Source organism: Nicotiana sylvestris, chromosome 1 (genome assembly GCF_000393655.2).
Source record: "Nicotiana sylvestris chromosome 1, ASM39365v2, whole genome shotgun sequence".
Lineage (NCBI taxonomy): Eukaryota > Viridiplantae > Streptophyta > Magnoliopsida > Solanales > Solanaceae > Nicotiana > Nicotiana sylvestris.
Genome location: NC_091057.1, coordinates 38,939,673 through 38,966,345, shown reverse-complemented (window position 1 = coordinate 38,966,345; position 26,673 = coordinate 38,939,673). Strand labels below are relative to the sequence as shown.

General features: G+C 37.6%; 1 protein-coding gene across 1 annotated transcript; it reads right to left on the bottom strand.

The window, feature by feature from the left end:
• Window positions 1-306: 306 nt before the first annotated feature.
• On the bottom strand, window positions 307-12,381 carry LOC104231800 (apyrase-like). The gene is made up of 9 exons (XM_070158909.1): window positions 12,375-12,381; window positions 11,099-11,354; window positions 10,806-10,934; window positions 10,027-10,161; window positions 2,659-2,723; window positions 2,478-2,572; window positions 2,050-2,264; window positions 1,073-1,262; window positions 307-446 (listed from the first exon to the last, which is right to left on the bottom strand). Exons 2-9 carry the CDS (start codon window positions 11,327-11,329, stop codon window positions 307-309), a joined length of 1,200 nt encoding a protein of 399 aa, XP_070015010.1. The 5' UTR covers window positions 11,330-11,354; window positions 12,375-12,381.
• Between the last annotated feature and the right edge of the window lie 14,292 nt (window positions 12,382-26,673).

Here is a 26,673-nt window from a genome sequence, read left to right as displayed (position 1 = left end):
AAATTCGCCCCGCAAATCGCTACTCAAAATAGTGACATATAATTCACCGCTAAAACTATCACTTCTTGTGGCGACTCGATACTACCTTTTGGTGACGGCTAAAGGAAGTCGCCACAGAACATCGTCACTGTAAATCTTATTTTTTGTAGTGAATTAAGACCCGAATTGAGTGCGTTGAAATCACTCAAACAAGAAAATTAACAAGAGAAACACAAGGTATTAATACGAAGCATTAGTTCGTACTTAAACATCCATTATAATACTTTTTCAGGCAGTCTAATTAATTAGATTAGCAATACAACTTAATTAAGAAGATGATATGCGACTTCTCGAAAACGATGATGAGACTACATCAATGGCACAACCTAATGGCCATGCTGCTTCCACACGATTATTTTTGTAATTAACATCATGCACCAATGTAATCTCTCTGTAAGGGTCCAAACCTGAAAATGATCAAAACATATATTAAAGCTCCAATTATTTAATACTTAATATTTCAGCAAAATAGCAGTTAGTTTCAGGGATATTAGTCACTGAATTTTATGCTCTAAAATCCTAAAAAACTATTTTTTTTTCCTTACATTGACGTAACTTAACTTTACTCATCGTACAAAAATAAACTCACTAAATTTTATTTACTATAACAAAAAATTAAATTTTACCCTCTATAACAACTTTTATCCCTTAAAATAACTATTAGTTTTATTAAAATAACTGACTTTTATGCATTATTTTACCCTCTATAACGACAAAATACTCATATATTATGACTTTATTCTTATACTGGATAACGAGTTAGTATAGTGTTATATCGAATAAAGTTAAGTTATCTTAATGTGATAAAATATAGTTTGTGACTTTAGTACTATTATATGGAGTAAAGTTAAGTTAGTTTAATGTGATAATATATAGTTAGTGACTTTAGTACTATTATATCGACTATCGAGTAAAGTTCAATAACTTAATGCGACAAAAAATAAATACTTGACTTTATACTGTTACAATAAATAAAATTCGGTAATCATAAGTGAAATTAACCTACAATATAATTAATTTTAGATAAACTTACCAAACCCATCCACAAGTAAAGTGAATTGGTATAACATATCCATGCAAAGGTATGGGAGATCTTTACTATCCACATTAGGGAACATAGATTTTACTTCTTTGGCTTTTAGTTTGCAAGCAATTTTAGCTGCACTCAGGTACTGTATTGGCTTAGCCTTGCCAGATGATGCTTTTGGATCAACAATATCCACCTGTAATATAATTAAAGTTAAAATGTATTCAGTTAATTACCAATATCATAAATTGATTATCATCATTTAATTAATAATTAGTAGGCTGAACTGGGAAAATCTTAAACATTCAAATTATATTTTTCTCTATATCTTAGTAACATTCTTGGCTCATTCTAACATGCTTTTACAATCTCAAAACAATTTTTGAAATTTAGCATTTGCTACCTTTTGAATATTACAGCTTTTTGAAATTACACTTGAAAAGTACTGACCTCCTTTCTTTTAAAATCTCAAATTTATTAACTCGCTATGTTCTATTTTAGAGTGAAATTACTCACTCTTTTTTAATTTGTTCCAAAAAAAATATAACACCTTTTTATATCTGAAAATAATTTAACTTAGACTTTCTATTTTATCCGTATTGACAGATTTTATAGCCACAAAAATATCGTCCACTCCCAATCATCAAGCACCTTCGCATAGTGAAACGGAGGAACTACGTTCTGATATTATATATATATATATGAGATTAGACTAATTAACTATTATATAAAATATGGGTTTTGTCTAATTATATTTTGTTTTTCGACTAAGATTAAACTAAAACGAGCAATTCGTGTATAATTTAAAGTTTTCACACAATTTTTTTAATTATTCTTGCAAGTTAGCTAGGTGTAAGGTCTGCATACACATGACCGTAGACCCTACTTGTGGATTACACTAGGCTTGTTGTTGTACATAAATTTGTTTTAATAACTAATTAAAAAGTTAGAAATGGGAATTAATTATTAAATAATAATATTACCCAATAAGCCATCTCAAAGAAAAATGATGAAATGTATAAAGTCTTGAAACCATCAACACCTCCACCATTCCAAACACCATGGAACGTACAGTTTTGATATTTGCATGGTTCATTTAACTTAAGTGCTTTCCTCACTATTCTCCTGCATTTTCTGAAACTCGAACCCTTTGGTGTAGGTGAAGCTTTGTATGCTACTCCCCCATATGTGTAGTACCCTTTAAAAAATGGTGTTTATATGTTAGACTTTCATATGGTATCCGATGCGCATTAATCCGACTAATCTGAATTCGTGCCGCATAAAATTCATTAATGAAATAAAGGTCCCTACCAGGGGTTTTCCGTCCAAGGACTCGAGCTCGAGACCTCTGCTCAATAATACTGAAGGGATCACATTTATTATTGGTACATGTAAATTAACTTAAGCGTACCATTAGTGCCCTTCAAAATGCATGAACTAGTAGAGTTTCTTGAAATTTTGAGAATCTCAGCTCGAGCTGCTAGTAAACCATAGTTCAAATAACTGCATCAACGCAAAAAGAAAATTTATATTGAAAACAAAGAACTCCCCTCTAATTAGGCACATTCAATAAGTAAATAATATTTTATCTATGAACATAGAGGTAATAATTAGCTCCCATGAGTGATTTTTGCAAGATATATTTCTCTCCATCAATTTTTTTTTTGGTAAAGAAAAAAAATATTATTAATAATCCCAACAACCAAATTACATTTGATGACTATACAATCTCACAATTGAGTATTCTGTCTGTTCTTCCCCACTCGTCTTTCTATACTGATTTGTTCTATATCTTCCTCCTATACAGATCTTCTATCCATTTCCTATCTCTACTGCTTCCTTTCTTCCTTCCATTGTTGTCCTGTCTTGTTCTGCATTCCTGTTGGATTTGTACACATATTACTTCAGGTTTGGGTACTCTTTGATGCCATAGTGCTTCATTCCTTGCCTTCCATATATAGTAGACCAATGCTGCTAGTATTGAATTCACTGTTGTGATTCTCGGATCAATATGAAGATTATTTGGGAGGAAAAACAACTCTATTTCACAAGAATAGAATTACAGAGAATTTACACCAAGAATTTCTCTCTACAAAAAAAAACCTCACCAAACTCTCTTTTTGTTCGCACAATCTCTTCCTGGATTGTATTTCAATCTCTCTGGATTGATTTTTCTGTGTAAAACATAAGGCTCTATTTATAGCCTTAAAGAAGGTGGTTGGTGGTTGAATTCTTCATTCAACAATGGAGGCTTCAACAATGGTGGCTTCTAGAATGGGTTGATGGCTTCAACAATGGTGGGCTTCTAGAATTGGTAGTTGGCAGCAACTGAACTTATCAATTCTCCCCCTTCAGCTGCATTCCAACACAACTACTATTTGAAAGTTATTCCAACTATGTCTCTGCACAGCTCTAACTTTTCTTGAGTGACCACCTTTGTTAACATGTCTGCTGGATTCTCCTTCGTATGGATCTTCACTAGTTTCAACAGTTGTTGATTCATCACCTCGCGTATCCAGTGATAGCGAATGTCGATGTGCTTTGTCCGAGAATGATACATTGAGTTTTTGCTTAAATCAATTGCACTTTGACTATCACAATGTATCTTATACTCTGTTTGATTTATCCCTAGTTCTTGGAGAAACCGCTTTAGCCACAACATTTCTTTTCCAGCTTCCGCTACAGCAATATACTCTGCTTCAGTTGTGGATAGTGCAACACACTTCTGCAATCTTGACTGCCATGACACAGCTCCCCCTGCAAAAGTATAAACATATCCTGAGGTTGATTTTCTTCCATCAGGATCTCCGGCCATATCTGAATCTGTATAGCCTTCCTAGACTGGATCAGCTCCCCCAAAGCACAGAATTGATTTTGAAGTACCTTTAAGATACCTGAGAATCCACTTAACTGCCTCCCAATGTTTCTTTCCAGGATTAGAAAGAAAACGACTTACCACACCTACCGCATGTGCGATATCTGGCCTCGTGCAAACCATGGAATACATCAGACTTCCAACTGCTGAAGAATATGGAATTGTAGACATCTCCTCAATCTCTTTCTTGGATGAGGGGCACAAACTCTTGCTCAACTTGAAGTGATTTGCCAAAGGGACACCTACCGGTTTGGCATTACTCATATTGAACCGTTTGATCACCCGTTCAATGTAATTTTCTTGAGATAGCCATAACTTCTTGTTTCTCCTATCTCGAGTTATCTGCAATCCCAAAATATGTTGAGCTGGACCTAAGTCTTTCATTTCAAAGGACTTAGAGAGTTCTTTCTTCAACTGTCTAATTTTTGTTGCATCTTGTCCGACGATCAACATGTCGTCTACATAAAGTAGAAGTACAACAAAATTGCCATCCGAAAATCTCTGAATGTAAACACACTGATCTGCAGCAGTCCTTTTATATCCTTGACTTACCATAAATGAGTCAAACTTTTTGTACCACTGCCTCGGTGCTTGCTTTAGGCCATATAAACTTTTCGTAAGCTTATAGACGAGGTTTTCTTTTCCTGAAACCTCAAAACCTTCCGGCTGCTCCATATAGATTTCTTCATTTAGATCACCATGAAGAAATGCTGTCTTGACATCCATTTGTTCAAGCTCCAAATTCAAACTGGCTACCAATCCAAGGATGATGCGGATTGAAGTCAATTTTACAACTGGTGAAAATATTTCATCAAAGTCAATTCCCTTTTTCTGTAGGAATCCTTTGACTACTAACCGGGCTTTGTGCTTCACCACCTTTCCTCTGCCATCTTTCTTGAGCTTGAATACCCATTTACTCTTCAGTACCTTCTTTCCTTGTGGAAGTTTCACAATCTCATAAGTGTTGTTTTTCTGTAAAGAGTTCATCTCTTCGGTCATTGCTTGCAGCCATTTTTCTTTATCCTTATGAGATATAGCTATGGAAACTCTCTGGTTCTCCATCTTCAGAAAGTAGAGTATACTCGGTTTCTGGGTATCGAGTTGATGGAATCTGACCTCGTTCAGATCGACGAGGTTGTTGATTATTAGCTTCAGGAGGTGTACCGTCATCGTTCCCCTGTGATGGTTCTGTAGTTTCTTGAGGGGTTTGTGCCTCCCCCTGCCAAACATCCTCCTGTTCTGCTTCTGGTACTGCTTCATGCTCCCCCATGCTATTTGTGTCAAACTGCAATGGTAGTGGATCTGGACCAACTTTTTGGGCACTGGAACCTCTTTCATAAGACATTGTGGGCTTTTCAATGTCTTCAATTGTCTGGTTTTCGTGGAATACAACATCCCTACTTCTGATCACCGTCTTCTGTATTGGATCCCATAATCTATACCCAAATTCTTCATCTCCATAGCCTATGAAGATACATGGTATAGTTCTACCATCAAGCTTCTTCCTAAGCTCCTTGGATACATGTGCATGTGCTAAACAACCGAATACCCTTAAGTGAGAATATGAGGGATTCTTACCAGACCATATTTTCTTTGGAACCTCAAAATTCAACGGGGCTGATGGTGACCGGTTGATTAGGTAGCAGGCGGCGCGAACAGCTTCTCCCCAGAATGGCTTAGGCAGCTTTGCCATATTGATCATACTTCTGACTCTTTCTATAATTGTCCGGTTCATTCTCTCGGCTACTCCATTGTGTTGTGGGGTGCGTGGGACCGTCTTTTCATGTCGAATCCCTTGTTTCTTGCAATAGGAATCGAACTCCTTGGAAGTATACTCGCCTCCATTATCTGAGCGAAGGCATTTTAATTTCTTTCCCATTTCATGCTCTACCATGGCATGAAATATCTTGAAATAATCAAAAGCCTGGTCCTTTGTCTTTAAAAAGTACACCCACACCTTTCGAGAAGCATCATCAATGAAAGTCAGAAAATACTTATTGCCGCCAAGTGATTTCTCCTTCATAGGACCACAAATATCATAGTGTACCAGACTGAGTAACTCTAATTTTCTGGTTGAAGAAAATGTAAAAGAGACTCTATGTTGCTTTCCGAATAAGCAATGATTACAAGGGTCTAAAGCAACATTCTTGTCCATTCTGATAAGCTGCTTTTTCGTTAGAATTGATATCCCCTTTTCACTCATGTGACCGAGTCTCTAGTGCCACAGGTTTTGAGACGCCTCTTTTTCCATAACATTGAGGCTGTCTGAACATACCTTCACATGAGTTTTATATAAGTTGCCACAAATATGACCTCGAGCGAGAATCATAACCCCTTTCAGCAATTTCCATGTGCCTTTTCCGAAATAACTTTCATAGCCCTGTTTGTCAAGAGCTATACCTGATATTAGGTTTAGACGAAGATCTGGCACATGACGGACATCCTTCAATATCATTGTACTCCCGATATTTGTTTGTATTTTGATATCACCAATTCCAACTATCTCACAGGAAGAAGTGTTCCCCATCTTCACTACTCCAAAGTCTCCTGCTTTGTATGTTGTGAAGAAATCTTTTCGGGATGTGGCATGGTATGATGCTGCAGTATCTACCACCCATTCGTTTTCTTCTTGACTTGAGACGTGAAGGCATGTCTCTTCTTGGATGGAACAAATGGCTACCTCTCCGTGGGTAGTGACTAATGCATCTCCATCCTTTTGCTTCAACTGCTCCTTCTCCTTATGCAATTTTCTGCAGTTCTTCTTTAAATGGCCCTTTATTCCACAGTGGTAGCACGCATATGATGACTTCCTACCATCCGTGGATTTTCCCCTACTCTTGCTTCTGCCTCTCCTCTTATCTTGACTTCTTTCTTGTTGTCTCCCTCTTTCTGTAATAAGGGCATGCGACTCACCATGATCGATGTCCTTTCTTCTGGCTTCTTCATTAAATAAGGCATCTTTAACCATAGACATGGTCAGATTTCCACTAGGAGCTGAATTACTGAGAGAGACTACCAGCGTCTCCCAGCTATCAGGAAGATAACTAAGAAGTAGTAGGGCTTGCATCTCATCCCCGAGCGGCATGTCAATAGACGATAATTGATTTATCAAGCTCTGAAACTCACTGGTATGCTCGGCAACTGAAGTTCCGTGCTTTAACTTCAAATTTACCAAACGCCTCATCAACAAGGCTTTGTTCCTAGCGGTCTTGGCTTGATACATCCCTTCTAACTTCACCCAGAGGGCATACGCATCTGTCTCTTGTGCAACATGATGAAAAACGCTATCGTCAATCCATTGTCGAATTTGACCGATAGTTTTTCTGTTTAATTTCTTCCACTCTGCTTCTTTGGTGGAATCGGGGTTCCTACCCTTTGCTTCTATGGGATCAAACAAATCTTTACAACTGAGGAGATCTTCCATCCGAGGTCTCCACAATGTGTAATTTGTGGCAGTAAGTTTTATCATAGCTCCAGATGATGATGACTCTTCCATTATGTCTTTAAAATGGCTTGGTCAAAATTTTGGAGCAGAATCTCACCAAAGGGAACTCACCAACGCGTCCGGAATGGTGAAAAATGGTAGGATTGACTCTTCTTGGGTCAAAATAGGGCCTCCAGAAAATTTTCAAAATTTACACCAAACTTTTGGGGTTAAATCGAAAATATACTGAACTTGTGGGGTAGATTTATAATTTCAGTAACTTCAGGGGTTATTTCATAAATTTCTAAAAATTTTATGATGACTGGGCGCTGACTAGATGCTGACGTGGCGCTGACTAGATGTTGACTGGATGCTGACGTGGCGCTGACTGGGCAGTTACTATTCATCATCTTCTTCCTTGGGCAGAAGAAAAAAATTGCCATAACTTCTTCGTTTTAGCTTTGTTTGGCCTCCGGAAAATTGCGTTGAATTCGTATCAACGCAAGGAACCTAATGAAATGATCAAAACACACCGAAGATCACGTTTTCGAAAAACGTAAATCCGGGTTGAAATTTTCAATGTTCCGATATTTCTCGATGAACACAGAATCGAAGGCTCTAATACCACTTGTTGTGATTATCGGATCAATATGAAGATTATTTGGGAGGAAAAACAACTCTATTTCACAAGAATAGAATTAAAGAGAATTTACACCAAGAATTTCTCTCTACAAAAAAACCTCACCAAACTCTCTTTTTGTTCTCACAATCTCTTCCTGGATTGTATTTCAAGCTCTCTGGATTGATTTTTCTGTGTAAAACATAAGGCTTTATTTATAGCCTTAAAGAAGGTGGTTGGTGGTTGAATTCTTCATTCAACAATGGAGGCTTCAACAATGGTGGCTTCTAGAATGGGTTGATGGCTTCAACAATGGTGGACTTCTAGAATTGGCAGTTGGCAGCAGCTGAACTTATCATTCACCATGTTCCTGCAGTTCTCTCCCTTGATCCCTCTTGTTAATCTTCTCCACACTCCTTGTAATGTAGTGTTCTGTATTCCAATGTTTAACCAGTTTACGATAACCTGCATACAAGCTCTAGAGAATTGACATTCAAAGAACAAATGTTCAATTGTCTCAGGTGCACTATCACATATTGTGCACATTGTGTCTTGTGTTATCCCCATCTTCTGCAGTCTCATTCTTGTTAGTAATCTGCCATGTCCAGCCAGCCTGCATATAAAGCTATGTTTAGGTACATTTCCTTTACTCCATACCCATCTTCTCCAAGGCCACTTTTCTGTTCTTCCTAGCCTCCATAGGTATCCACTTTTGATACCATACTTGCCATTTTTCATTAACCATCCTTGGTCTACATATCCCATTGCAAACCTGTCTTTCACTGAGCATATTTTCTTCCAGTACCAACAGCAATCTTTAGGAGGCTTATATTGCCATCAAGGGCAGTCTTTTAAGTATATATAGTTTATCCATTTCACCCATAGGTCATCAGCCTTCCTAGCTATATTCCAGACATATTTCCCTATTGCAGCTTCATTCCATACTACTTCATTTGTGATTCCTAAACATCCCACCTCTTTTGGTCTACATACCAGATCACATGCTATTAATGGTGCTATGTTACTTATCTCCTTCCCATCCCAAAGAAAGCTTCTGCATATTGCATTAATCCTTTTCATCACTGCTTTTGGTAATAGGAAGATGGATGCCCAGTATGTATGTACATGCAGCAATACTGAGTTGATAAGTTGCACCCTTCCTGCATAAGAGAGGTGTTTAGAGCCCTAAGTTTTGATTCTTGCTGTCATCTTGTCCATTAGCATTTCACAGTCAATATTGTTTAACTTTTTAGTTGAGATTGGAACCCCAAGATACTTGAATGGTAGCTTTCCTCTTTGATAACCAGTTAGCTCACACAAATCAATTAAGCTTTGTTGCTCCATATTAGCACTAAAGATATTAGATTTTCCAGCATTTGCGCAGAGTCCTGATGCCTTTGAGAATGTCTTAAGCCCTTTTAGCAACAGTAATACTGACTGATATGTCCCTTTGCAGAACATTAGCACATCATCAGCAAAGCATAGATGATTCAATTGTAGTCCTCTGCATTTAGTGTGGAATTCAAAGCCTGGCATGTTTGCTACCTTCTTCATTATTCTAGTGAAGTATTCCATGCATATAACAAATAACAGTGGTGAAATAGGATCCCCCTGCCTCAATCCCCTTTTCCCTTGAATATTACCATACAATCTCCCATTCAAAGCTATACTGTATTGAGGAGTAGTTATACAGTTCATCACCCAATTTATGAACTTCCAAGGAAATTTTAAAGCCTGCAGCATCTCCTCTACAAAGCCCCACTCAACTGTGTCATATGCTTTCTTTAGATCCATCTTGATCAGACGGCTCTGTGTAGTTGCTTTCCTGTTGTTTAGTCTAATTATATCCTGGCAAATAAGGATATTCTGTACAATACTTCTGTCAGCTACAAATGCACTTTGGTTTTCTGATATGATCTCAGGCAGCACCCTTCTTAGTCTATTGCAAAGCATCTTAGAGACAATTTTGTATATTGTGTTACAGCATGCTATTGGCCTATAATCCCCTATATTGGCCTATAATCCCCTATATTTCCATCAAAATTTAAAGGGGCTTTTTCCGCATTTTCCTTTGATAAAGCAAAAGCCATTTGTACTGATCCACCTCCAAGATCTATAGTAGCAGCTGTATTTTTGTATCCTTTACCCAAAGTTCTTAATAAATAGTTTAAAGCAACCTACAAGAAGATAGTTTTGGAGAAAACAAGTAAAAAAGCTGAAGTAGATTTATAAAAAATAAAAAATACTCTTGTTGTCCTACTTTATGTGTCATCATTTTTTTTAGTCTGTCCCAAAAAAAATATTGTATTTTCTTATTTATGAATATTCTAGATTTAAATTTTATATTTTACTCTTAATTAACTGGATGATTTATAGTCACAGAATTATTTATTTCTTGTTTTACACCTTAAATTTCAAAACAAACAAAAAAATTACTTTCATCTAGCTTAGTGGCAAATATTGAAAAAAGCTCTGTATATTTTGGTGGAGTCAATCCAACTATGCATCAACTGATACTGGATGGAGTTTTCTAAAGGCGAGCTCCCTATAAGATATCTGGGAGTACCACTCAGTACAAAGAGACTATCAATTATACAATGCAAGCCTTTGTTGAAAAAAAATTTGAAATTGTGTTTGGACATGCATTTCACTTGAAAAAATGCTGCACTTTTACGGGAAAAAAAATCTGAAAATTTTGAAAAAGGGGTCTTTTGAAAAACTCATTTTCGAAAATTTTCCAAAAACTTGCAAAATTTCATGGACAAACATATTTTTAAATTTGAAAAAAAATTATGGACAAATGGGGTCTTAGTTAACTAACCCCAAGTTCAACAGGTGTATCGGGCTGCAACTTTATGGGAACAACACTCTCAGCTTTTAATAGAAGGGGCTCTGAAGATTTTGCAGCTGCCTTTGGATCATTTGCATATGCACTAAGTTCTGGTTTTATCTGCAGTTTCGTCAAACATCTCACTTAATTAATACTCCACTAATTAGAAGAGTAAGGATATACATCCGTAAAAAAGTAACAAATGACGTCCTATTAAATATTTTAAAACAAATTCAGTTTGTCAAAACGACTAATATTTGAGATCAGAATGGTGCATGTCATACCTTGTCATAAACTTGTAGACTATTATCAATAGGAAGGAGATCCAAGTTGTGGCTAAAACGAAAAACATAAACTCTACTTCCAGCGTCAAATATTACTGCATAACTATCTGTTTGGTTGTTAAGTAGAACTCTCCTTACATGAGAATGGCCATGACATGATTTCATACAAATTAGCAGAACAACCAAACTGAGTATAAGGACAAGTGAACTAGATTTCTCCACCGTTTTCATCTGAACCAACTTGCCTAGTGTACTTCTGCAGCTTTACAACAAGGGAAAAATTAAGGAAAAATTACATGATATAACTTATAGATTGTATTTACTATACATAAATACACTTTAAAATAATTACACTTTAAAATAGCTACTCTTCGTATTTTATCGCAAAATCTCAATGGTAAATACAGTGTATTAATTTAGAGTATAGTCACATATAGTGATACAATAATTATATGTATCACTATGTTTCAGCGTATTGTAGCGTTGATACAAGCATTTACAGCGAATGAATACACAAAACACATAACAATTCAATAGTAGCTACAAATGGTAAATAGACAAACTATAGTAACATATGGTAATTAGACTCTAAACTGTAGTATTTTATGAAAATTCCTCAAAAATTTACTACTAATAAATAACAAAATAACTAATATGGGAGTCTAACACCCCCTGCACCCTTGGGTCTAGACATATGCAGCGTGTGGACAATATAACTTGGAGCCGTCCCAACATTGAGTAATTAAATAAAATATAGAGATGAGTCTGACTTTGATATCATAACAATAAAGTAGATATTGGACATAACTCAACCATACATAAATTTAAGTTAGTTCACGAAGTGATGGTTGCCCATGACCAAAAAAGAAGAAAACATTTTATACCCTCCACCAACGTGCAACTCTAAGCGGTTATTCGGAATTAGTTATTTTGGGATTGTTACTCCACCCTCTCATAGGGATAAAAATAACACTACAATCCTAGAATAACTAATCCCGGAATTAATTATACCGCGATTTTGTCACAACTAAACGTAGGATAAACTTATCTCAAATTTAATCCCGAAATTAATTATCTTTTATCTCTCGTACCAAACGAGTAAATTATTATAAATAAATGCTAGTTAGAAAAGTAGGAATAGAATTTGATAAAACATGTGTATAAATGATAAAAAAGCATTGTATGTTGAGTATTTCAATTTTCCAAGAAAATGTAGTTTGTCTCATTGATCTGAAGATTCAATATTCAAGAGAAGGTTAAAATTGAAGTATATTACCTGGAGGTTGCTGAAGTGTTGGAGTTGTGAAATGCCAACAAAAACATGATTGGTTATATATAGTATTAATTTTTGTTTGTGGAATCCACCAAACAATTCTAATTAAGGAAAGGATAGCGTGAAAAACGTCCTAGTCCTACCGAATTCTTTCTACTTGTTATATTAATTCTAAAAAGTATTTAACTCGTGTTTTTTTAAATCCTTTTGAGTAGAATATAGGTAACAGTAAGCTCATTTTCAGACCTTCCGTTATACTAATTTATTTATATTTTAATACATTTATAGTAATCCGTTTGTAAACTTTATTGTTTTAGGAAAATCTTTACTTTAATTTCTGTTATGATTCTCCAAGTAATAACCATACGATCACCTTTACAAAAGATATATTAGAAAATTAAATATGCTTTTCTTTCATATTGGAATATCCTAACAAAATATATACACATCTGATTTCTCCTGAACGTTCTTTCAATGAAAGTTGTCGACTTGTCTAAAATGATAATGCCAAATTTACATGTGAAGCAAAGGATGAAATCAAGGGCATATTTGTCTCCAATTATTTTATGATATTAAATTATCCACGTGAATGCGTGTATGGTTCCTTTTTTTTTTTCACAAAGGATAAGGAAAAATACTTTTCTTTTCTTCAGTAAAATGATTTTCGCTTTTTTCAAATATTAATAAAATGTAATGGACCAACTTTATAAAAGGCCCAATCACTCTGGATAATATTTGGTCCTTTGCTCAGTAGAAATGACACCAGATAGCCACTTTAAAGGATTGCTATTTAAAAATTAGTTAGTGCGTCCTAAATTTTACATTTTCAGTTCAATTTTCAGAACAAAATATTATGAATGTTCTGAAGTTAAGATTTTTAGTTTAAAATTTCAGGACAAAATAAATACTTGCTAATATCTAAATAATATTCCTGAAAATGACTATCTGTGCACTTGTTCCCCTTGCTTTGGAGCTAGTCTGTATGACAGGACACAACTTTAAGTAAAAATTGCACGGGGCGTCCTATTTGGTCGGCCTCATTTAACCTATACCCATTTTTTTTTAAAATTTTAACGTGTACCCACTTTTTAAACAATTTCAGCCCCCTTTCTCCTCCTCTTTCGCCTCCTTCGTTTTCTTCTTCTTCTTCTTCTTTCTTCTGTTGTTGTTGATGCTGCTATGAAACTTCAGTTAATGGGATGATTGCCATAAATATGTTTATCAGATTATTTAAAAATAAATTATAAATAATTACGTAAGTTAGTAGACAATAATTTGTGAATATTTCCACGTACGTAAGTTAGTAGACAATGATAATTCTGCTCTTTTTACATTTATTGTTTCCAAAATTTATGATTTAGATACTGTTGGCAATCTGATTATTTATCTAGTATGTTAGAAAGCTTTTTCAAACACTTCAGCTTATATAGTGCTGAAGTTTTTACAAATGAACTAAATAACTTCAGCATCTTCTGCTGAAATTTTTGAAAAAGCTTTATGACAAAACTAATGAATCCAGGACAAAAAAACTTCAGCTTTTAATGCTGAAGTTTTTACAAATGAACTAAATAACTTCAGCATCTTCTGCTGAAGTTTTTGAAAAAGCTTATCCAGGACAAAAAAAGCTCCAGCTTATTTAGTGCTGAAATTTTATAAATGAACTAAATAACTTCAACATCTTCTGCTGAAGTTTTTGAAAAAGCTTAATGACAAAACTAATGAATCCAAGACAAAAAAACCTTATTTAGTACAATTACAAACAAAAACACCATCAAATAGAGAACAAAACTTCAGCTACTATGCTTAAGTTCAGTAATTACAAACAAAAACTCCAGCACACTTGGTTCAGCACACTTGCTACTTCAAGCCCGTCTACTAGAATGCTGAAGTTTTGCGTGATTGCCTTTGCTACTTCAGCCCCGTATGCTGAAGTTATGCGAAAAAGTGGGTACGCTTGCAATTTATTTTGTAAAGTGGGCACAAGTTAAAACGTGACCCAAAAAAAGGGTATAGATGCAAATGCCCCGAGCTTTAATGACCCATTCACACGGAAAAAAAAAAGAATCTTCCCCAAAAAAATATATGATTTCTTTCTGTCATTTTCATACCCTGAAATATTTTCACCTGGTGAAAATTTTGGTGAAGTTCATATTTTTAATAAAAATGCAAAAAGATAACTTTAACATTTAAGTTTGATGAATTCGGCCTATATATATTCACCACTAAATCCGATGCACTTTGCAATTATAGGTTCAATTTTAATATTTGTTGAAATATAAGTGATGAATTCAACCTTTATATACAGTATGTAAAAAATGATGAATTGAATCAGTTAATGATACATTGCATCCACCTCTGGACTTCAGCTAATTCTTTTGACAGAGGTTGTGAGGTAATTACAACTTTACAAGGTGTGCGAGAGAGTCATTGACATCAAAACTTAATAAGTAAAAATCATGCAAAGAATTAGATAAAATTTATGTTGCACCTTTGCAATATTATGTCGAATTTGTAGAGGGATGGGGTAACACCCAACCCATTAGTGATTTTGTCCGTTTGAACCTAGGCCCACACGGCTTTAAGATGTATCTCTAGAGTCTAAGGCCACGATCCGAAGTTCCCACCCTCGGGATCGTGATGGCACCTAATATTTCACTCGCTAGGCAAGCCATTCAAATTAATTGATACATTGTAAATTGAACAAAACTAAAATAGAGTGAGAAAACCCATAATAACAGCAATATCTGGTTACAATCCCAGAACTGGTGTCACAAGTGCACGAGCGACTAGTATAATACAAATAATAGTGTGAATAAGTATAACTGTCTGAAATGAAATGAACAACTAAAATAAGGTAGAAGGGGACTTAAGGCTGCGTACGCCGAGCAGTTGTACCCCAAGTCTCTGTCAGGCAATCAATCCGAGCAATCTACTTACAGCCGCTAGGACTGACTCCAGAATCTGCACAAGAAGTGCAGAGTGTAGTATGAGTATAACCGACCCTATATACTCTATAAGTGCCGAGTCTAACCTCAACGAAGTAGTGACAAGGCTAAAGCGGGTCACTTATAAAAGCATGTACGCAGTATAATACTAATAATAACAGGAAAGGTACACAGAAAAAGTAAAGTACTTAACTTATGAAAATAACCTCAATCCTCGAAATCAGTAAAACCAAAAATACCAGTCCTCAGAATCTCGTATGGAAACACCGGAAGCTAACACAATACAATAATAAATACAAAATATACAATCCATTGTGGTGCAACCTGATCCCACCGTACAAACACAATCTTCCCTTATTTCACCATATCAATATTATGAATAACATGTAAAATCCGTTGTAGCGCGCAACCTGATCCCACCAATAATCAAAATCAATATCATAATCCTCCATTATTTCACCATATCAAAATCATATATAAAATTCGTTGCGGCATGCAACCCAATCCCACCATATCAATATCAATCCTCTATTATTCCACCCATTACGGCGTGCAACCCAATTCATAAACAAAATCAATAAATGTAATCAATTCAATAACTTAATTCACAAGAATCTCTACGATCAAAGAATATTAAAACAAAGCCATAAAGAACCTTGTACCAAATCAAGGAATGATACAACTAATACAAAGTAACACGACAAGCCAAATATATGACAATTAAAATATACAAGTAAGACAAGTAAGGCAAGTAGGAATTAATTGTGAAATTATGGAAGAAACGAACATTTCAATACAAGAGTAAATAGATAATAAGTAACAAGTTACGATATAGAAAGCAATTAAGACATGTAATAGTTAAGACATGGAATAAGATAATTAGTGAAATATGGGAAAGCGTGAAAACAACTATTTTGACGGTGTATATACACTCGTCATCTCGTATATACGCCGCTACACATGTAATTCACATAACACATAGCTCAAGGATTCTTAATTCCCTCAAATCAAGGTAAGACCCAATACTTACCTCGCTCCGCAAGCAAATCAAAGCTCAAACGGGGCCTTTCCTCTAAAATTCGCCTACAAACCAATCGAATCTAACCAAAATCGATTTAATATCGACAAACAATGATAGAAAAATCAATTACAATACATAAAGTTAAGATCTTTACTCTTTTCCTAAAAACTCAACAAAAGACAACTCCGGGCTGCTTGGTCAAAACCCAAGATTCATACGAAAACCCGATTACATATTTACCCCTGAGCCCGATTATGTGATTAGATTCGAAATCATACCTCAATTCAAGGTTTAAATCCCAATTTTACAAACTCCCCCCCCCCTCCCCAATTCTATTCAAATCCCTAATTTCTACAATAAAAATCCTAGATTTAATGTTGAAAGCACTTGGAAAGTAATGGGTAATTAGAAAAAATAGATTAAAGTTGCTTACTAAAGTTTTTGGGAAGAAAATTATCTTAGAAAATCCCCTCTAGGGTATTTAGGGTTGAGAGTTTGTGAAAAATGAGCTAAATCCCGTGTTCTCGGCTTTTTGTCCAGGCGTAGATATCGCAATTGCTACGTGGCGTTCGCAATCTGCGAACCCCAAAAATGCGAGAAAATCTATCGCAAATGCGAAAACACTCCCATCTCTGCTAGCATCGCAAATGCGACGCTTTGTTCACAAATGCGAACTGGGGACCTTCCGCAAATGTGACCCAATTAGATCGCAAATGCGAACCAGCTCCCCCAACCCCCAATCGCAAATGCGAAGAATCTATTGGCAAATGTGAACGTGACAGAGCTCACCTGCTATCGCAAATGAGATCCTAACCTCGTAATTGCTAGGTCTGAGGCATGTGCACAAAACCAACAAAACCCTAACTCTTTCAAACACTTCGCCATGCATTCGAAACTCACCCGAGCCCTTGGGGCTCCAAACCAAACATGCACATAAGTCCAAAAATATCATACGAACTCGCTCGCGTGATTAAAACACCAAAATAACACCTAGAACTACGAATCAGACACCAAAACGAATAAAAATTTCAAAGAAACTTAAGAATATGCAAATTTACAATCGGACGTCTGAGTCACGTCAAATCAACTCTGTTTTGCACCAACTTTTGCAGACAAGTCATAAATGTTGAAATGAACCTATACTAAGTTTCGAAACCGAAATTCGAACCCGGTAGCAATAAATTCAACTTACGATCAAACTTAGGAATTCTTTAAACCTTTAAATGCTAATTTTTAGCAAATGACGTTAAATCAAGTCAGGGACTTCCGAATTTGATTCCGAGCATATGTAAATTCCTAAATCATGTTACGGATCCACCGGAACTATCAGAATACTGATCCGAGTTCGTTTACACAAACCGTTGACCGTAATTAACTCAAATGAGTTTTAAAGCACTATTTTATATTTTCATCATTTTTTCTCATAAAACCTTTCCGTAAAAAGATATGGACTGTGCCCGCAAATTGAGGAAAGATAAATTGAGCTATTAGAGGTCTTGAAATATAAAAATAAACGTTAAACTATAAATGACCTATCGGGTCATCACATTCTCCACATCTAAATCAAACGTTCGTCCTCGAACAGACATAGAAAGGTACCTGGATTGGTAAAAAGGTTGTAACGACCCGACCGCTTGTTTTGAGCTCTAGCATATTGTTCAGCAGTTTGAGGCCATGAGCAGCTTCACTTCATTAATTATGACTTGTGCGCATGGTCGGAATTGAATTTCGGGAAGTTCAAAGTCGATCTGGAAAGAGAATTCTCATTTCGGAAGCTTTAAGTTGATAGAAGTGACTAAGATTGGATTTTTGAGTAAACGACCTTGGAATTGGGATTCAAAGGTTCCAGCAGGTTCGTAGGATGATTTCAGACTTGGGCGTATGTCCGAATCGGGTTTTAGATGAACCGAGAATGTTTCGGCACCTATTGTAGAAGTTAGCATTTTTAGAAGAATTTTATAAGTTTGGGTTGTAGTGTATTTCAGTGTTATCGATGTCCGTTTGGGATTACGAGTCTAGGAATAGCTCTGTATGGTGATTCTGGTGTTGGAGCGCGATCAAAAGTAAATTCAGAGGTCCGTGGGTCTTTTTGGAGTCATTTGGCTAAAGTTGGAAATTTAAAAGTATTTGAGAAGTTTGACCGGAAGTGGACTTTTTGATATCGGGGTCGGATTCCGATTCCGGAAGTTGGAGTAGGTCTGCAACGTCAAATATGACTTGTGTGCAAAATTTGAGGCCGATCGGATGTGATTTGATAGGTTTCGGCATCGAATGTTGAAGTTTGAATTTCTCAAGTTCATCAAGTTTGATTTGGGGTGTGATTCGTGATTTTAGCGTTGTTTGATGTGATTTGAGACCTCAAGCAGGTCCGCATTATATTTTGGGACTGGTTGGTGTCCCGGAGGCCTCGGGTGGATTCCGGATGGCTAACGGATCAAAATTTGAATTTGAAGAAGAATTGAAGCAGCTGGTATCTGGTGTAACCGCACTTGCGAGGTTTTGGCCGCAGGTGCGGAGCCGTAGAAGCGGCCCTGGTGTCACAAAAGCGAAAATGGTTGGGTTTGGCTAGGGGCGCAGGTGCGACGCAGCTTCCGCAGAAGCGAGACCGCAAAAGCGGTCATGGGCGAGTTAGCTGAGACCGCACATGCTATGGAGATTTCCGCAGGTGCGGAGCCACAGAAGCGATAGGTGGACCGTAGGTACGAGAAGCGGGTTGGGCAATGTGTTCTTTTAAGTGAAGGTTTAACTCATTTTCACCATTTTGCCTCCATGGGAGCTGATTTTGGAGCAACTTGGGAGTGCCATTTTCATCACCAAGCATGAGGTAAGTGTTTTCTACAAGTTTTGAGTTAATACCTGGATTATATACGGATTTGAGCATGAAATTTGGTAGAAATTTTGGGTTTTTGGTAGGAGACCTAGAAATTTATATTTTGGATTTTTACCACGATTTTGGGCATGGAATTGAGAGAAAATCATATATTTGAGTTCGTGCGGTCATGGGTAAACTTTATCTTCGAAAAATTTCGGAATCCGGGCATGTGGGCCTGAGGGCGATTTTGTCAACTTTTCGAGCGGAGTTGGAATTTTATATAAATTGAATTGTTATGAATATTAGGGTGTATTTTCATTGGTTTGCCCATTATTTGGCTAGTTTTGGAGCATTGGGGCATCGATTTGAGTCGTCGGAAGGGCTTGGAAGCCGGTCATTGGACTTCGGAGCGAGGTAAGTCTCTTTTCTAACCTTGTAAGAGGAAATTGTCCCCATAGGTGAAATAATTGGTTATGTGCGTCTATTTGTGGGGGCTACGTATGCACGAGGTGACGAGAGTTCGTGTGTAGCTACTATTATGCTTAAGTTTGGGTAGTCTAGGACCCTAAAACATGCTTTACTTGTAATATTTAAAACCTTGTTGTCAATTTAAAATGCTTAAAATATATCGAACGTACAAATAAATTTCTAAAAGACTAGACATCGCTTTCTTGATTTTTAAAAGATAAATTGCCTTTTCTTGGATAATTGCTCCTTCATGAATCCTTGATTGATTATTTGAATGTGTTTATATATTGTGGAACGGGTCAAACGTCTCGGTAGATTAAATAGATGCATGATGCATCTACGGTTCGCGTCATTCGACCCTCTGGCAGTACATAGTTTAAATATTGTTGGATCAGGCCGTAGGACCTCAGCATGATTTGCACATGCTTGTAATGCTTTCTTGAGACTTACAAATTGATATTGCCTCCCTGGTATGAGATAAATTAATAAACAATGGATTATGAATTTGGAAACTTCTAAATATGAAAAGGATTGTTTACTTGTTTTCTTGATTTACTTGAGTTTACTGCATTTTCTAATAAATCCATGATTATTAGTCTTATTAATATATTATTATTGGACCACTAGTAAGTGTCGAAGTTGACATCTCGTCTCTACTTCTTCGAGGTTAGGCGTAATACTTACTGGGTACACGTTATTTTCGTACTCATACTACACTTGATGTGCATTTTGTTGCACAGGTTCATGTATGGCTAGTGGCTTAGTGGCATAGTGACATGGTTGATGCGGGGACTTAGTGAGTTGCATCTTGCGAGACGATCCGCAACCAGCAGAGTCTCTTTCAGAGTATTGTACTGTATCTTTTTTTATGTCCAATTGTATTCCAAACAATTGATGTATTACCTTATTTCCTAGAAAAATTGCTCATGCACTTGTGACACCGGGTTCTGGGTTGATTATGGGGTATTCTGTATTAACTTCTAAATATTTTCACATTTATCTTGTCATGATTACCTTTTACTAGGTAAATTTAAGGAAAATCATAGATTTCAAAATTATTAAAATGAGAATTTAATTAAGTATTTATGGTTGGCTTGCCTGACAGCGGTGTCCGGCGCCATCACGACCCTTAATGGATTTTGGGTCATGACAATATCGTATCAGAGCACTAGGTTCCCTTAGGTCTCACGAGTCATGAGCAAGTCTAGTAGAGTCTTGCGGATCGGTACGGAGACATTTGTACTTATCTTCGAGAGGCTACAAGGCTGTTAAGAGTACTTCCCTTCTTGATTTCTCATCGTGCGATTTGATTCATTTGAGGTTTATGCCCTTGTTTCCTTCCTACTCAATCTTACACGACGCAAAGCACTTATTATAAATCGAGAATTGAAGAATTCTAGTGGTACTACAAGATGTGGTGCAACATGATACTCCCTGCATAATGGATTGGGCTATTGTCGTCACCTGGCGGAAGGATATTCTGTCATTTCAGCTCGGTAGCTGCACTTTTGAGAGCTTTGAGGTTATATGCAGATTGCTATGATTGCTCATGATTGGTTATTGCACAGTAGTGACGTGATAATAGGATACTTGCCTATGTGTTGGGGCAGTGAATAACTTGGAAGGAGGTCTACTCAATGCATGATTCAGAGATTCGGTATTTCATTTCCAGCGGAGGAAAAGCAGTTGGCCTATGAATGTTCAGATTTGGATTGATGGAGTAATGAGATTGGTGTTTTCAAGTGTGGTGGAATTTTCATCTACGACGTGGTATCTTCGTCCTCGATTAGATGTGTTAAGTTCGACGGTGTTATGATCTTCTACGATTTGCCTTTGAGGCATATTATTGTGTAAAGGTATTGGAGAAGCGGCTGTCAGATATCGCGGGGTGAGGTGGTTCAGGATCGAATCAGTGTTTCTAATGATGACGGCTCGAGAAAAGATGATCTTTGAAAAAGTTTAAAATTAGTGACGATCTGCTGGCTCGAATGTCGTAGAGAATGAGATTGAATCAAGACAACAACCGGACAACAAAGGATGAGGAAGGACATGTGGGAAGTCGCAGGCGGTGGTTAAAATTTCTAGAAGGCCAGGTATAAGAAGCGAAGGTCGAATAGTTGATTAAATGAGTGAGTTCTGCCAAAGTGGGAGAGTGGCGGAGTTGCATATGGGTTTTGTGGTAGGATGACTACGCGCCTTAAGGAAAGTTTGGAATGATTTGGGAATGTTAGTGGATAGTGGCTGGGTCTACGGATTTAATTTGAAGTATTGGCTATTATGCAGCGAGAGGAATGATCTGACAGAAAGGAGTTACTTGATATGAAGAAGGATGCAACATGACTTGGGATGGAAGGATATTGTCGCACATTTAATTGATGTCCACGAGGAGTGAATGGACTTGTGCAGCTAATGAATGATCACGGGCTCAGGTGGGTTATCTCCTGTGAGCGGATCAGCGGTCGCATGGTTGGAAAAGCTCCTGCGAAGGATTTTATTGGCTATTCGGTAAGAGGTCGAATATGTGAATGTTGATAGAGACTTAGAGTGTTCATGAAATGCTAATTGAAGGATTTCGAGGAATCTGGCTTGATTGCGTAAGGTCATGTCAATAAGAGATAAAGAATCTTGGTGGGTTCCAAGTTATGTAATATTGGCTTCAAACTAAGTGGGAGAGTCCCACCGCCTACGATTGGATTGCATGGTCATCTGTATGTGAGGTTTCAGGTTATCAGCGTATTCGTGAGTTATTTCAGTTAAGGAAAAAGAACATAAGTGGAAATAGAGCAAGAGAATTGTTAAGGGTGTGTTATTGTTGGCCTTATTAACCCATGTTCAGGCTTGGGGAAGATTCAGGATTTATGCTTCGTCCAGAGGTGATTTTCAGGGGAACTTATTCAGTCGGGTGCTTCGTTGAGAGGGTGTTCATGCGCTAGAAGATTCTTGGAGTTGACTGTATTCGAGACCAAGTCAAAGTGGGTAGCTCTCAACAACGGTCCTAGTAAATTCAAAGGTTAAAACTGCAGTGCCAACGGATTTAAGTCGGTGGTATGGTTAAGAATCGAGCTTCTGCAGCAGATTATGATAAGAGGCTCAGAATGATCTATGATGTTTTCGACTTGCAGTGTAGCATCGGGAGTAAAAAGAGGAAAGGACTTCGGATTCGTAGAGGAATTGTCAGAATGGATGTACTAGTTGAGATGCGAATATGCTCACAAGGAAGATATGAGGTGGTTCGTGGGGTTCGAGGCAACATGGTCTCGTGTTTCAAGGCCACTCGGGATGAGTGCGGGTTAAGTGCGTTATGTATTAAATGAAGTTATTATTATTCTAAAGCAATTAAGGATAAATTGGAAAAGGTTGGGATTGGTTAGCCATGGTTGAATTGGCATACTGGTGGTAGTGATCAGTTCCTTCAGTGTGATTAAGTTATGCAAGTGATTTGGAAGGTACGTGTGAGGCTTGTTGGCCGTCGTAATTGATTTTATTCGGAAGCATTCTGGTATTATGGCTTGTTATGTGTAGGCGAATTTCGGAAGGACTATGGTGGCTTAGGCCACTACTTGAAGGTTTGCATATTCTACGGTTATGAGGATACTTGCCTATTGCTATGGTTCTCCTGAAATGAGTAAGTGGAAGTTTCTATATGATGAAGTATTGATATATTAGGGGTTCATGAGTTATGATGAAAATATTGTACTATCGCAAATCGGTGTGCTATGTGCAGTGAGTGGTATGGGATTTGAAAGTGAGAACCAAGGTTGCGGTTCGGTGTTGGTAAGGATGTCACGAACTCGGATGAGCAGGAAAAGAGCTTGGATGTTTAAAGTAAGTTGGTATTCAGCGTCACCTGAGATAGGTGTTTTGTGAAAGAGGCTCTGCATCCTGGTTATGGACTCTTGAATTGCTTTACAGCGTTAGTGGTATGGATGTGCAGACTTGTTATCTGGTGCGGAAAGTCGTGGGAGCGTGTCTCACAGGGAGGTTGTATAAGTGTGGCATGTAGTTACTCGATTGATTGGAAATTTAAACCAATTATGAAGGTTGTGGTAATATCGCTAATATGAGAATTTATGCCTAGAGGACACTTAGTTTATTGGGTTGTGAACTGTGGAGGTTTACTCCGGATATGATGATTATCCTTGTGAGTAATAGGAAAAGGGATTATTATGGACCCGGGAAAGGTTATTAGCCTAGTTCATGTACGATCATAATTGGCTTGAGACTTGTGGATGGATGTAAATATGAATGTGGGCTCTGTATCAGGCCAGATGTGTTCATTTCAACAATGTGCTCCTAATGGAAGAGTATTCGGACGTTGGGTGCTAGTTAATCATTGGCTATTTCATATAACATTACATTGTGCCGTATGAGTTATGAAACGGCTTGATAATTTTCTTATGCGTTGAGGATTCCCGTAGCGATGGTGTTATATGATGGTTCTTGAGATTCAGATCATATATCGTACCTCAGTTGTGCTTGAGTTTTGTAGCTTATGTCGCTATATGTCTATCCAGGGTTAGTATTATGCACTTAGCGTGCTTGTGACCAATATTCGGTATTTTGTTGTAATGAGAAATTTAGCTCGATGTGTATCTCTTATGTGAATTTTATGAGTGGATCAGGTGGCATGCCGCCACGGGTATGTTATTTAGACCGGGTTGCATGCCGCAACAGTGTGATGTTGAATACAGCTTTCTATACCCTATTTTTGTGTGTCTTGTTTCCCATTTTCTGAGGAAAGTTCATATTAGTGCGTGAGTTGAGTAGTCCCTTCCAAAGTTTGTTTCCCTTTTGTATTACGTTCGAGTTTGTAGCCTATTGGCACATTGTGACATCATATGAGACTTTTGATCATGTCTGGGGTGGTTTATTACTTGAGCAGTTCGTACTGGGTGAGACGAGATCATTGGATTTAGGATCAGTGCAATCTGATTATATGAAGTATATTAAGGAGCAAAGACCATTATTTGGCTCAGAATGAGGTGATGGTTCTTGTCAGGAGTATAGACCCAATGATTTGTTGATTCGGCAGTTGGTTATGAATTTCTACACATCTCTTCCGTCGGGGTAATATTGTAAGAGTTAGAGCAAGACATATGTATGTCATGAGGTGCAATGGGAGTATCGGATTCGTGGAATTTTGACTATTATGCTCAGAGAATGTTATTATGGTCCTGTGAATAAAGCGGTGCAAGGTGTGAATTCAGCAAAGGTATGCATTCATGTTTTGGTACATTGTGTGGTGATTGATACGGTGTTCGTATGTTGGAAACAGGCCTAGCAGAGAATTTCGGATGTTGGAATTGGGCTCTAAGGCTTATTTTCTTAAGTGAAAAAGGATATCTTCAGATTGATCAAGCTAAGGTGCCCAACCGAGTTGTGGTAGCACGGGTAGGTGCTCAAGGTGTTAAACAGTGATTTCGGACAACTCTGGCACAGTTCTCGGCACGTTCGAGGACTAACGTATGTTTAAGTGGGAGAGAATGTAATGACCCGACCAGTCGTTTTGAGCTCTAGCGCGTCGTTCAGCAGTTTGAGGCCATGAACAACTTTACTTCAGTTATTATGTCTTGTGCGCGTGGTCGGAATTGAATTTCGGGAAGTTCAGAGTTGATTTGGAAAGAGAATTCTCATTTCGGAAGCTTTAAGTTGATAGAAGTGACTAAAATTGGGTTTTTGAGTAAACGGCCTTGGAGTCGGGATTTGAAGGTTCTAACAGGTTTATAGGATGATTTCGGACTTGGGCGTATGTCCGGATCGGGTTTTGGAAGACCCGAGAATGTTTCGGCACCTATTGTGGAAGTTAGCATTTTTGGAAGAATTTCATAAGTTTGGGTTGTAGTGCATTTCAGTGTTATCGATGTCCGTTTGGGATTTCGAGTCTAGGAATAGCTCTGTATGGTGATTATGGTGTTGGGAGCAAGATTGTAAGTGAATTAAGAGGTCAGTGGGTTTTTTTGGAGTCATTTGGTTAGTTGGAAATTTGAAAGTATTCGAGAAGTTTGACCGGAAGTGGACTTTTTGATATCAGGGTCGGATTCTGATTAAGAAAGTTGGAGTAGGTCTGTAACGTCAAATATGACTTGTGTGCAAAATTTGAGGCCAATCGGATGTGATTTGATAGGTTTCGGCATCGAATGTTGAAGTTTGAATTTCTCAAGTTCATTAAGTTTGATTTGGGGTGTGATTCCTGATTTTAGCGTTGTTTGATGTGATTTGAGACCTCGAGCAGGTCTGCATTATGTTTTGGGAGTGGTTGGTATGATTGGTTGGGTCCCAGAGGCCTCGGGTGGTTTCGAATGGCTAACGGATCAAAATTTGAATTTGAAGAAAAATTGAAGCAGCTGGTATCTGGTGTAACCGCACCTGCGAGGTTTTGGCCACAGGTGCGGAGCCGCAGAAGCGGCCCTGGTGTCGCAAAAGCGGAAATGGCTGGGTTTGGCTGGGGGCGCAGGTGCGACGTAGCTTCCGCAGAAGCGAGACCACAGAACGGTCCTAGCCCCGCAGAAGCGGTCGTGGGCGAGTTAGCTGAGACCGCACCTGCGATGGAGATTTCCGCGGGCGCAGAAACGCAGAAGTGGTAGGTGGACCGCAGGTGCGAGAAGCGGGCTGGGCAGTGTGTTCTTTTAAGCGAGGGTTTGGCTCATTTTCACCATTTTTCCTTCATGGGAGCCGATTTTGGAGCATCTTGGGAGCGCCATTTTCATCACCAACCATGAGATAAGTGGTTTCTACTAGTTTTGAGTTAATACTTGGATTATATACGGATTTGAGCATGAAATTTGGTAGAAATTTGTGGGTTTTTGGTAGGAGACCTAGAAATTTATATTTTGGATTTTTACCACGATTTTGGGCATGGAATTGAGAGAAAATCATATATTTGAGTTCGTGAGGTCATGGGTAAACTTCATCTTTAAAGAATTTCGGAATTCGAGCGCGTGGGCCCGAGGGCGATTTTGTCAACTTTTCGAGTGAAGTTGAAATTTTATATAAATTGAATTGTTATGAATATTAGGGTGTATTTTAATTGGTTTGCCCGTTATTTGGCTAGTTTTG